Raw genomic sequence first — 14,642 nt, 5'->3', positions numbered from 1 at the left:
ATGAGCAAATTCAAATCTCATTTTCATTTTCGTCGTTTGCAAGCTGTATACTTTAGTGAATTTGCGCCACATGACTGACTGCTCGAATAAATCCAACTACGATTCTCGCTTAATTCATTATTCTTATTTTTCTGCATATTTTTTTTATTCAATTGTCTTAAATAACCTCTTTTTCATCTGCACGGGCGATTGATTACGATTATGATCAGTGTGAACATTTTTTAAATATTTTTTTTTACCTTTTTCATGTTTTTTTTTTTTTTTTATTATACTTTTATAACTTAAACAATATATTTTTTTACTAGCATTAGTCACACAGGCCAGTAAATTATGAAGCATATAACTGGCGTGCATGTCCTGAAATTCTCGCTTGTGTCTCTGATTATAGCGCATTTTTCTTAAGATCGACTTTTGGCTCTTTAGACTGCTTCTAGATTTTCTCGATTCTTCAAAACTTTCACGGTCTCGTAATAAAGACAATTGATCCTAAATAAGATGTGTTATCATTCGAAGAATAAGCAAAATTGAAAACCGGTGGGCCGTTTTTGTGCAAACGGCACTATTGTCAGTGATTTCGTGAGATGATAAAGTATGAACTGTAAGAACTGAAAACTAGTCAGTTGTTTGCCGTGTCGGTTATTAATGAATCCGGAGGAAAATCACGCACAGTCAATTTTTCTTCGTTTATTTGAAACAGATTCGATTCTCTCGACTGAACGAGTCAAACAGTACGATCTTCTCTGGATGATGCGATAAGTGCTTCCTTTTTCATAATACATTTTTTAATTAATCCTTTAAAAATTTTATATCTGTTTTCTATTGCTATTTCTGATTTACAAGGTATATGTTAATTATTCAATATTGCATGCTTAATGTTACAATTGTGTCCACTTTCTTTACATCACTGCATCTTTTCAAGGTACATCTGTCGGGTTAGATTGGGTTTAGGAGGTTTGCACTGTACTACTTTTAATTGTGAGATGATTTAGAAGTTTATGTTTTTGAAGAGTTGAAGCTTTTTTGCTTTTGCTTTTTACGTGTGGAGACTTTTTGTTACGGGACCTTCGCTTTTATCAGAGATCACCGTAACGTTTTTTTTTTTTGCAATCTATTAGTTTTTCAATTAAATTTTTTCTTATGATATTTACAATTGTTATAAAACCGTTAGATAGATTTGTGAGCTGAACCAGCTGGCCTAATTAATGCGCATCTGATTTTTGTTTACATGTCTTGTAGACCATTGCTTAATCGATCAATTTGCTCCATGTGAATCAAACAATAACGTGCCTAAGACAATACATAATAAAAATCGCATTAAGAACTTTTTCTACACTTGAAGCATTTGCTTATTTTTATGTCATATAGTCACGAGAATAGTCCGGTCATAGAATATAGTTCATTTGTTTTATGCAGAACGATGAATTTCGACTGATATCGCCAAGTCGCCTTTTTTACTAGTTTTATTTAGGATTGACTTCCAATGATACATCAGTGATACGACAACTATCTACAATAAACTGTCGCTGATCGGCGCATGCGATTCTGAGTAGCTGTTATAGCCGGTTATATCCTTTTTGTCTTGATTTTTTTTTCGATCTTCAGTTTCCCTTTTGTTTTTTACAGTCCAAACAGGTGCCCCTATTGAGCTTTAATAGTATCGTGGGTCACCCGTTCACTCGCGTCGACGTGTGCAGGAAATGTTTTGTTTTTCTTTCTTCTTCTTTTCAAACTCTTTTTTCCCCGTTATTATTTGAAAAAAGATATTTGTCCATTGAATATACTGAAGGGGTCGTTTCGGAGTGGTTGTTGAAAAATTTTCTCTTCTCATTTGGATCGTAGGGACGCGCGACAATTGACCGCACGGGCGGGTTCGCATGATTTTTTTGTCATAATTTGGTCATGTACTTTCCTCATCTATTCTTTAATCGTTCAGATACTTAGAAAGGAGAAGAAAAGCGATTCCATTTCATGCCGATGATAATCCGTTGTTTTTGTTTCTACTTAAGTCTTGGTCGCTTCTCTCGTCCTTCGAACAAACGAAACCTGCCCGACGGCGATGCGCTGTCCATTGGAAAAGTGTATACTAAGGCCGATTTTGGTTAAGAATACATTTTGATCAACTTTTCATTTTTTTCTCTTAAATGTAAGGCGCAAACGTGAAAACTTGTACTTTTCCTTGATGTGTCCTTTGGATTCGGGCCGAAACTGCGTGTTTTCGTGTAATATTCTCGCTATATTGCGTTTTAACTGGTGGTACTTTTCTCATCTTCTTGTCTTCGTCCGGTACACACTTGCGAAGATGAGTCGATGATATTATCTTCATGATCGTCCGATGTTATAATATGCGAGTATGATGCGTAGGTGTAAATGTGTCTCTCGACATCGCGCTTTTGTAATGATGTGTTTTTTCTGTAAAGTATTTGGTTTTTTCATTTTTGGTGTATGCCGAAAAACAAGAATTTCTGTCGCCTTTTGTATATTTTTTTCTTTAAAAATTTTTTTTTTCACAGTGCTTTGGTAAAGTGGTAAATTTTCCTGATTAACCCCAACTTCACTCGTCGTCGTTTGAAAGTCGTTTTTCATTTCCATATTTTCGTCTCTGCGCAACCAAGAAGAACTCAACAAGTCAGATACATAATATACTAAAATGCTGTGAAAAATCCAAGTGTATTTTACGCATGCTGTTGGTAAACAAACTCAGACGTAAATAAATGTGCCGGAAAAATTGTTCAGTTACGTTCACGTCGAAATCGTTCTGCTATTATTTTTTTCCCCATCTATACATTGTACACGTGTGGCTGCGTACGCTGCGTAATTATTCTTAAAGTAGACAAGTTTCCTTTCTCTATTATCGCGTTTTTCAGTGTTCCATCGCAATCGTGGTTCGCTAGAATAATGCCTCTGAAATCTCTCGCACTGCAAGTATAAGTTATTTGTATATTGTGGGCACTGATCGAGACGACGCGCGTGTCTATACGCGGTGCAACTCGACGGAGACTATTGCAACGTATTATTTAAAATATTTGTTCAAAAATATGTTGTGTTTTTTTTTAAAGCTTTGATTTCTGTTTCATTTATCGATTAAAAAACTGTTGAGATTATGTTTATTGTGCGTATGGAAGACATGTACGTGTCATCCATTTCATCCTATTGTTAAGTTATGGTAAACGCGAGATTATCAGCTCGGAACCGATCCGATTTCCACCGATAGCCAATGGTATATACTATTGTTCATTTACATTTATATAAACTTTGAAAAATATAATATGGTAGAGCTGTGTTTGATCATCATCGTCTTAATCACTGTCAATAACAACGCAATTATTTGCCCGCTTTCAAGTTCACAATCAAAAAGTATATGTATGTAGGCAATAATAATCATTTCATATATTATTATATTGTATAAATATATTGTGTGCAGGTGGCTACCGGTGAAAAGCGCGTGGCCCGAGTCATTCTGGGAAAATATAGTAACAAGACCAACAGATTTATTATACAACTAGCTGACGTACGATATGCGATGGAAATTGAAATTTTCGTTCGTTTGCTGCATAAATTACGATGCTATAACAATGTGTGTTGTCTCGACGTAGACTCAAGTTACACCAAAGTCCCGCGAAACGCAGAAAAACAATTTCCACAATCTTTCTATTCGGAGCGGCGTACTCTTCTATCTGGTGCTCTTCCACTGCAGCTTCTTTTACCTTTTAATTTTAATTATCATATTGAAAATGGCATTAGCAATCCTTCGATTGAGCATTACTAATTGCTCGCGTGCGGTGGAAGCGATAGACGAATTTGCAACCTCTTTTTATACTTCTTACTATTTGTTGTAATTTATATAACGTGCTCAGTTGTTCCAAGAACTTGGTTGTTTCAATGATTTTTTTTACATTCGTTGAAAAACGATCCTCCATTTGCTTTTTCACATGTTATCGTTAGATATTCTAGTCGAGTGGTCTGTACAAAGAGGAAGTCGGTTTTTGTTTGACATTTGAAGTTACATATATATTAACGAAGGTACATGTAAAATAAACTTGATTACTTTTCTGCTTCTTTTTCATTAATATTATGTAATTATTAATCTTATAATTATTATTATTCAATATTTCACAATAATAGAATTGCCGGAGGGTCTGCGTTGTCTTCGAGGACTTGGACTCGAGTGTTAAAATGAGGTGTTATGAATATTGATATTCTCACACATCAACGTGGTCGCTGCTCCGCTCGTTTTATTTAATTTAAGTTTTTTTACCAATTACGTCATCAAGAGATTTTCTTAACTCTTTCGTTTCACTAATCTTCGAATCTTACTTCTCTAAAAGTTTTTATCTGTTAAAAAGTACATACACATATTTATGCTACTCCCACTGTCTGTTGATTCGCATTCATCCTTCTTTTCTTAACATATAGTCTAGTTATGTTTATTATTTCAACGGATTTTCTTTCAATTGCGAGCATCTTTATCACTGTTCGCATTTTACATTATTATCTACGGTGCCAAATTCGAGCTTTCGAGCTGGATGTCAAACTCACTTTTTCGCTTTTTGCAAAGATTCTTTCTTTTCCTCGACGATGTCATGTACGTGGACTTGTACGGTTAATATGCGCAAGAAATAAGATTTTATAATATTCGTATCTAACATGCCTGAAGTATAGCCGAAATAGCAAAATTTTTTTTATCATTTATAACATGTTTTATTGTCCAAAACAGAATGTAAAATAAAAATTCGAGTTGAGTCGTGGAGAGCCCGGTAAATCAGAGCCTCTCCCAGGAACTTTTAAATTTCATTATGCGTTTTTGCATTTTTTTACAATATTCTCTAATAATACGTTTTCTTTGGTCATTATACATCTTGAAGGTAATGTTAATTCAACCATATCCCTATTTATTTTTCTTCGTAGTCTCCGAGTGCATAGTGCCTCTCAGTTATTTAAGTCTATTAATCAGATGCGTTTTCTCTTCCATTATCTCAGCATTTTCTCTCTGGTATACGCCGTCAACGGAACCATATAGATTCCAATCTCATTCAATCTCTCATTCACACGCTCAATTCCGAAAATGTAATTTTTTCACTCAACATTCACTCTGAACTCACGTCAATCTTGATACACTCAAACGTTTTTTGCCAAAAGTGCGTTTTATATAAATGTGTATGTGTCTCCGTTTCATGTTCTACATAATGCCAAAAGAGTTTTGCCAAAGAATAATTGTCCACGAAGAATGATAATAACTTTAACGACTTAAATTTTTTTTCCTTTTCGTCTACATCTTCATCGTTTCGTCTTACTTTTTACACTTAACGGATACTATAATTTGTTCAATCACTTCATTTTTGTAGTCCTTTAAATTTATTCACATACTAAAGTTGTTTTTTTTTTTACAATATATTAGCGAACCTCCCGGTAGGCAAGGAGGCTGGCTTGCTCTGTATAATTTTTTTCATCATAGTTGTCGCTCACGCTTTGCAACACTCATTCATGCCTGATACTTTATTAAATTTTTTGCTTTTAAATACACTCACTCACTCACTTATTCGTACACTATCACTAACATCATCATCTCTTGGTAAATTTCTTTTATTTTTTAATTATCCTCGTCGCATCTCGCTTTTTTCGTCTTTTTTAGGATCGGTTTGCGCCGAACGTTTCCAGCCTATGAAATGACTCCGAACTCAGTCCAAAAATCGCTGGTTTTTTGGAATTTGATTAAAATTTTGCGTAAAATTTACGTTTTTGAATTTTGATGACCCTTATGTAGAATTATGAGTGCGTTCCTTTAGCAATTGTAGGTTGAATGCACACTTTGTGTATTTGCAACAGCGATTACGTTTTAATGGCGCAGCGATGGGATATTATTTTTCTGCGTCATGGCGAGATCGCGAGATTTACGGCTTGAACGACGGTCGCATCAAGGACACTTGACTCCCAAACGCTTTTTTACCATCCACATTAGTCAAACCAGAGATCGCACCTTTCTTTACTTTTACGTTTAAAGATGGGTTGAATTCTTACCTTTTCAATTTCTGACGCATTCGATTTATTTCACATTTCTCGAAGGAATGAGCAGCCAAAGTTTGCGCGAAGTTTATCCTTTCATCTATTCACACGCACGAACGACAGTATAAAAAAATACTCGGTGTATATCTGTTTAACGATAAATCGATAAAAATTGTCGAATATAAATATTCGATAGAAAAAGAAGCGTATCTTTGAATGAAGCAACGTACGACATCGCGAATGAGCTTGATTCCTTTTTAAAACCGAAAAAGTTTGCTATCACCGTATGAAGAGCTGGAGTATCGACAGACTCTTCCGACGCACATGTTATACCTATTTCAAATAATAAAGTGATTGAGTTTAGTTAAAGATCGTCATCGTGACAGGAGTATCGACTGTGCACAAATTACGAAGAAAATTAATATTCAATCTGTGAGTTCATTATAAATACATGGAAAAAGTAATCATGCTCACGCAAACGAGTCGATTTATTATATTTATATATATAAGCGAGAACCGGAGTAGTAACGTCGACGGTTCAGCATGATCTGTCAATTATATTGTATTATATTGGTATATAGATCGATCGCGGCGCGAAAGAATGAATAAAATTCAACCACGTGCAAGTGTGTGGCGTGTGGCTCGTGCCGCTCATCCCCTCTGGAAATTGTCATTTATCTTTTGTCCATTCACATAAACATATCGGAAATCGTCATATAAACCGCGTCATTAACCATATCCGTCTCTGCAGGTGATAACCGAATTTTACCTCCTTCTTCTAATTAAAGTCGCAGCTCTCTTTTCTTTTTCATCTTTTCGTTTAGGCTTAACCACGCTATGCGTTTAATGAGATTATCACACAGAAAAAATTGTTTCACGCGATGTCAACAATCGAGTTGGCGTAACGCGCACACGCAAATCGAGTGTCTTAATTTTTTTACTTAACTTTTAATTTTTTCTTTTCATAATTTTTAAAAACGTAGTGATTAGTCTCTTTCTCTTACTTTTTGGTTTACGTCGAAATTTCATAACGCATTCTTTCATTCTCTCACAGTTTCAATTTGCCATTTTTTTCACCTTCGTCTCTAATATTTTTCTCTATCATCACGCACAATAATTTTTATTTATAATAAGCACGCACACGATATATGCACATTTTATTTGGTTTACACTGACCTAAAATCCCATAATAATTTTATGTCACGGTTTTACATCTAAAATCTTTCACGCACGCATTTTTTATATATATCCACATACATATGACGTACGCATATATATATAGGTATTTATATTTATATATGTATTCATCGACTAGCATTTTGTTCAAAAGATTTTTTATTTACTTTTAGCTTCTTAAATCATCTCTTGCCCTTTTTTGGTTTATTAAATTTGAGTTTTTTTATCTCGTTTACTACGTCAATTTAATTCCTTTGAGTTTTCCTCCAATTCTTAAAATCTTACAAGCAATCACACGACTTTTTAAAGCAATTTATAATTGCACGGAGGGCATGCTTTCATTTCTTATATAATTTTTTGTTTGCCCTAGCGCTACGAAAAAACGAAGAAAAACTTTGCACCCTCCGTGTTCGCATTAAGTCTCCTTTCATTTTTTTCATCCCGGATGCATACGTGCATCATATTATCGCGTGTTGACGCAAACACTGTTTACATATTTATTATATTTTCAAAGTTATTTTTCTTCTTTTTTCATCAATATGCTCCTAGTAGTCGAGAAATACGCTTCTTTTTTCACGCCACAACTCTTCAATTGTTTTCTCTTTGAAATCTCTATGTTTACGGGTTATAATATTTTTATTCTGTGGCAATCGTTCATGCCCATATTATAATATCTCGCATCATCTATATCACTTCCTTAAACGCGAAAACTTCGTAGTTTATAATATATATATATTTATATATTTTGTATAAGAATCGTAATAATCATCGTTATCAATAGTTTATTAGTTTTTAAAGGTAGTTTATGTACTCCTGTACCACGTTTTAATTTATCTTTATAGGTATTCATGTGTCGTGTATTTATATTTAAATATTTTGTAATTATAGTTTGCAAGTATTTAACATTATCCACTATATTACTCAAAACTTTACGCTTTTCGTGATATCGTTTCGAACACCTATGATGTTTTCATAATTTAGCATCTTGCTGCGTGTTTTCAATGAAATCTTTAACGCGCTCACTAAAATTCAGCCATCGCTATCGCATGTAACTTCAGTTTTATTGATGCTAATCAGGGATTGTTCTAAAGATATGAAAAGGCATCATCCCCCCAAATATTTTCATGATTCGAATTTTTATTTATGCACGATTAGCATTGGTATCGTTTCAAGTATTCTTATATTCTAACGAAGAAGAAGATTTTGCCGTTAAACCTTCGACAACTCTTTCAAGTTTGCTATACTTGAACCTCAAGATCGACGCATCTCGTTGTGAAATGGGAAATTTCTCTTAGATCATCAAATTTTATTACCGATCTTGCTCCATACGATTCATATGGATTTATTTTTATTTTTTACGAATTTAGTTATGAGACGTTTAAATTATTTAAAAAAAATATTTTAGAAATTTAGCGGCGTCCCTTTTTTACACTACCTTAATAACACTTCTTGAAATTTAATTAATATGTTTGTTGTGTGGTTGTATATGAATGTATTAAAATTCAATCATAGTGTTATCAAAAAAAATTGTTTTCAATCAACGTACTCTGTTGCATTGTCAAGTGTAAACTTTTTTACGTCCATCACATCATCTTTTTTGTAATTTAATATTAAATAAATTTTGATTTTTAGGAACATTTTGCCGAACTGTGTCGTTCCATACCGTCACTCGTCCAAGAGACTGCGTGCGTTTGAAAGCACCGCTGAATCGCAAATCCAAAAAAAAAATCGCGACATTGTTATAGATCCTGAACCAGACACGCGTTTTTGCGCGTAATAAGTTTTTTTAGGCACAAAATGTTTATCAATTTAGACCAAACGACGAAAATGCCACAATCCAAACATTCTTTACATGTACATATATAAAGAATGTCCTTAATTTTATTTATTTTATTTATTTATATAAAATATGTACATGCCACTAATAGTATTATTTCATAATAGTAATATTAATAGTACCGAAACATTTTGTTTTCTTCATTGAAATATTTATCACTCTCTCGCGTTAGGCCAAAATCGAACGAGGAATTCATTCATTCTTTGTTTCACGTCTGCCGAGCAGCGAATTTTTTTTATCTTTTTTTGTTAAAATATTTAAATAGTTTCTTTTGTCGCGCGCGCACTGGTCGGGGTTTCTTGATTGGATTTGCGGCGCAGCACTGAAAATTGATTAAATGCAAGTCTTTCGAACGCGAGACGTTAGCGATTCCAAAACGTAGGCCGAGACGTTCTTTGACAGCAAACAGAGCAACGTTAACCAATTGAGTTTCTTTTTTTCGACTCCAATTTGAATATGTGGTAACCACATTTCAAGAGCATATATTCAAGCTTTAAAAAATAAAACCCATTTATCATAACTAAGCAAAGCATTAAAAAATACACATAATTTAAATAATTTTTAGGAAAAAGGAAATTGGGTTTAAAATGATAAATCATAATAAATACATTGCATATTCATTATTTTTTGTTTTATTTAAGTGATAATAATGATAATAATACCAATAATCATGCGAATAATGATAATAATAATAATAATAATAATAATAGTAATAATAATAATAATAATAATAGTAATAATAATGATAATAATAATAAATCATAAATAAAAACTAATAAATCGGCTCATATTAATTAATTAAAAATTTAGTGACTCGTGACTAGGTTAAGACTCACCGCTTGCAAAAAAGTGTATACGCGTGGTGTCATGCTACATGAAATTATAATATAAAAATCAATAACTATAATATTATACAAGATCAAAAATAATAACTAAAATACAGCATTTATAAAGAAGTTAATTGTAAACGGAAAATCAAACGCAGATCAAATAATCAAGCGGCAGAAGTGAGACATAAAAAGTAAATATTGAATACGCCGATCACATAAATAATAATCTTAAGAGACTGGACATTGCTTAATTATTTGCAAATTCGTAATAATCAAAATAACGCTGAATCGTGCGATTGCAAAATTATCTAATAAATATAATCATCTTGTACAATTGTAAAGAGAACTTTCGGCGATGTTATTTTTGTGGATATGACAATATCATCGTCGAAAGTGTTGCTATTACATCCGTGATACTCAATGGAAAAATCAATGTAATTAGCTCGGATCATATTAGTAACTAAAATTATAAATATATATTTTATAAATATTTATATCCGTAATTTGCATATTATTTAGCGAAAAAATATCTACAAAGTGCGATCTTTCAAACGAACTGAAAGACCGGGTAATGTACTGTAATTGTACAGCCACGTGCTTCGTTTATGAATGTGATGTGTGTAATTTTTTGACTCCATTTGTGCGTGATTTTTATAACACTTAAAATGTGGACAATGTTTCGTCAAGTGTAAGTGTATTTTAGTACTTAATACATTGTACAATCTAACGAAAAACAATTTTCGTTTAATTCTATACATATGAATTTTTAAAATCAATTTATTTTAATATATAATCATTTTTTATCCGTATAAATATTCATTCATTTCATCTTCTTTGTATTATAATCTACTCTTGATAGATACGTACCCGCGTCTGGTTAGTTAACATTTTTGTCGTTTTTTTTTATATAATCGAACCAATTATAGGACGCCGCTTTTTAGATAAATTTTTAGTACAACTTATAATTTAAGGCTTGAAACATGCTTACATTTTTGCTATTGACTTGTTTATAATTTTGCATACAATTCGCGAATAAGAAAATTTCCGAAACTTTCGACAAATTTTATAAATATTAAATCAAATCAACATTTTAATTTTCGAAGATTCTAAAGAGGTTTTGAACGATTAAGATAGTAAGTTTACGAATAAAACTCATTTTTTTTAAACCTTTAAATGTGTTTATATAAAATGTGTCATGTTTGATTTTGTGTGTAAAGATATGTTTATTTTTTATTCCTAACAATGAAAAGAAGTTTTGTGAGAATTAAAAATGATAAAAATCATTCGTTTCTAATTTTTGACTCAAAACATATGATTTTGTACACTCAAGGATCTGCACCTTTACGTGCTCGAACCAAAATTGATCAAACGTTTTTCGCCAAATATTAGACAAGCAAAATTCCACAGATAGTTTTAAAAATCATATCGGCATTAACAATGATATCAAATGAAGGCGGACAGCATTCATTTGACATCACTGTCAGAGCCTTAAGATTTGTGTATGAACACGATTTTGAGTGCAAAAGTAAAAATTTCATTGTTTCTTTCAACGCTAGATCGATCTCAGTAACGAATTCGAGTACGTTTTGCTGAGTTCACTTTAAAATTGTAATTACACGATTTCACCATGTACTTAAAAATTGGGTCTTATCGATTATGTTTTACCATTAAAAAAGTAATTAACCAGATAACGTAGCTTCTGTGTTTTTTAAACAAGCTTAAAGTTATTTAAATCGATAATTTTCTTTGCATTTGTACAAACGGCGCTAAATAATTTCCTCAGAATTTCCCACGTTTCTTTATCAATTACGACATGCATCGATAATCGTTCTTCCATTCAACACCTGACTTACTGAACTAATAAAACTGCGTAACGCTTTCGTGTCCCCTTTTTTATCGCTTCGATGCGTTGACGGCGGATCTTCGTATCGTCTTCTTCGTTTTCTTTATCGTAAACGTATCACGAGACCAATTTTAGAACACTGCTTCAAGAGTCCACGAAGGCGAAATTCGAGCGCCGCGCAGGAGAACAGCTCAATATTTTATATATCACAACGACGCGGCGACACAAACGTTTTTGTTTCATTTTTGTAATTGACAAACAACACTTCATTATCCATGTGATATCTACACATTGTTTACGTTCAATCACACTATATTTTGTTCCGCTTTTTTATGGTCGTCGCTGTTTGCAATTATTTGCGTCATTTTTTTGTCATCGAGCTTTCCGTTTCGAAGCTCGACTCAGTCCCTGAGCGTCTCTCTGCGACGGCGCGACCTTTGGTTCACTCTTGGCTTACATCACGCTCAGTTATTTGGTTTGTTCGCTTAATTACGTGACTTTTTTTCGAAACTTTAAGGATACCTGCTATATCATATATATTTGTAATACGTTCAACCATATCGTTATAGTTAAGGGAGGACTTATAGCTCTTATGTATATCTCGTACTGATTGGCTTTTTCCAAACCAACTTTGTTACTTAGCGATAGTTTTGTTGCGATGCACTGAATCGTCGCGATGATCCCTGCTCGTAGTCCTCTTCTCCGTAGTTGCAGTGGTGCACTAGCAGTAGTAGTAGTAGTAGCATTAGTAGTAGTTAGTAGAAAAAGTAGCCGCGCGAGGGCTTTCCTTTTTCTATTAAAGTTTTGATAGGCCACGACGAAGCGACGTGTTTCATCCCATTTTTCTAATGCAGTAACAACCGAGCGTAAAGTGAGTGGCCGCGCGGCTTCCTTCACTCGAGTTGCTCCAGAAAATTGGGAGTTTTGAAGTACTCCGGCACAGGATCGTCCAGCCTTGAGATCACTTTGTAAATGGATTTCTTCCAGGACTGTTCCGTATCCTTACCACCTTGGATCGCCTTGAAGAACTCTTTGAGAGTCTCTTCGACGACCTTTCGGAAGTTCGATGGTACCTGCAATGATACCAAAAAACGATCGTTAGTTATTATTGTCACTTATGATGAGTTATTTTACCAAAAATGATTAAAGCTCAGTAATAAGACTAATGAAAATAAAGTATGAAATTGATGAAGTTGGGTACTGATAAACAAAAGAATGGAAAAAAAACAACAGCGAGCGCGTGTTCTGTATTGTGCCAGTTGCGCACCTGTGGGTTCCATACCTCAATGTGATTATTTCGGTTGTAGTGAAGATTTAGCACCCGGTAAATCTCAGAATCTCCGACGACCTTAAGGTCTTCGACGCATTTGATGCCTTCGGCCACTGCTTGTCTCGCATACTTCTCCATTTGAATGTAGTAGAACTCCCTGCGGAAATGAAAATAACAGTAGGTTAGTTGGTTTCTAAGCAACAAACTGCATTAACAACGTTATTTATTGCTATTGCTTGAATGAAAAAAAAAAAAATGAATAACGATTGAAGAATGCGAAAGACGAAGCTCGAGTGAACCCGATAGCGCACTCGAAGGGTAAAAGAAGCGTATACGTTGGGATAGGCATATGCAGTGCAGCTAACGAGATCTTATCGAGCATCAATTTTTGCTACCAACATTCGAACGAGTTGCGAATGTACACACGGAGCTTGAAACTTCTCTTATTATTCGTTAATGCTTGGACGGTTTCTTCGTATGCGCGAGCGTGGCAAGAGCACAAAAGACACACGCGCTTGTCTCTCTCCAAGTGTATAGACGTAGCGCACACAAGCGATCGCGCGTGCAATATGGAATACTTGGCAGCCGCCGTCTCTTTCTCTGTCTCTCTCTCGACGGGCGAGAGATGCAGATACTCCGTTCCGTACACCACTCGTGTACATCTCTTTCTTTTGAGCTAATTAGAACAATCCGGAGCGTCGAGCGAGGTCAACGTCTGATGATCCTCGAGGCCCTTTTTTCAAAGTGACGCGCGATAAGAGAGAAAAGGCGAAAGAGAGTGCGGGTAAAAAAAAAGACGAAAACACATTGACTGCACGGCTCGACGTCTCTATGCGCGTGTATACATGTACGTGTGCGCATGGCATTATATATGATGCTCATCTTCGATGCTGATGCGACAATCTCGCGCGCGCCGAGAATGTGCCGAGGCACTCGAATAAGCCATTCCGCGTTCTCTATGATCCTTAGCCAGCGAAGCGTTCGGAGCTTGTATCGGAGCTTGACGCGCGCGCACACCTAGAGTGTCTAATTAAAGCCAGCACCCATCGTCTCTCTCGTTCGCGCCGCGCTGTCGTCTCTCTTATCGCCGTCAGAGAAAAGGGCTGATTTTCAGACGTAATACCGGCGCATCGGATGTATAAATCTACGCGTATATAGATGCACCTCAGGCAAGTGACGTACCGAGCGAAGAAGAGCGAGCTGGAAAAAGTGGCCGAGCGCGAGATTTGCCACTCTTTTTTTTTCATCGAGGGAGTCGCGTATATACATAGGTGCGCGCGTTATAGACACTTGAGAAGGAAAAAAGGGCGTGGGCTCGCGCACGTAAGCGCTCAGCGAGCGAGCGGATTGCGCGGCTTGCTGCGTTGGCGTTCTATTATGAAATTACAGCGATAATTAGGATCGTAATAAGCCTCTTCAAGGCTTTAAAGTAGCAGTGAAGACGTGGTCTGGCGTACTTTTTTATACCTTTTCGGAATTTCCTTAAGAATCAATTTTGTCGAGATATCAATTTTTAAACTGTATTCATTGAGATGCTATAGATACAACGTTAGATTTTATCTCGAGCAATTGCTATTCGCTCGTGTTTTGATATTCGAAAAAAGTTGACTTAGATCGCTTTACAAGGATAGAAGATAAGTTTCTTTTGCTTGCTCGAGAAACGGTTTGATGTTATTCACCTCGAAC

At 34.9% G+C, this 14,642-nt stretch overlaps 1 protein-coding gene across 2 annotated transcripts in view; it reads right to left on the bottom strand.

Moving 5' to 3' along the window:
• Positions 1-9,797: 9,797 nt before the first annotated feature.
• Positions 9,798-14,642, bottom strand: part of LOC106656055 (homeobox protein prospero-like) — a 30,401-nt gene continuing 25,556 nt past the window's right edge. The window contains exons 4-5 of one of the 2 annotated variants that reach the window (XM_023459536.1): positions 12,954-13,113; positions 9,798-12,759 (exon numbers count right to left, since the gene is read on the bottom strand). In XM_023459536.1, the coding sequence (XP_023315304.1) occupies positions 12,580-12,759; positions 12,954-13,113 (340 nt within the window). In that variant the 3' untranslated portion in view covers positions 9,798-12,579. The remainder of the gene's footprint in view (positions 12,760-12,953; positions 13,114-14,642) is intronic. The other variant, XM_014376692.2, reaches the window with a different exon arrangement.

The sequence above is a fragment of the Trichogramma pretiosum genome, unplaced genomic scaffold (genome assembly GCF_000599845.2).
Source record: "Trichogramma pretiosum strain Unisexual culture from Peru unplaced genomic scaffold, Tpre_2.0 scaffold7, whole genome shotgun sequence".
NCBI lineage: Eukaryota > Metazoa > Arthropoda > Insecta > Hymenoptera > Trichogrammatidae > Trichogramma > Trichogramma pretiosum.
This window is presented reverse-complemented; position numbering and strand designations above follow the sequence as displayed.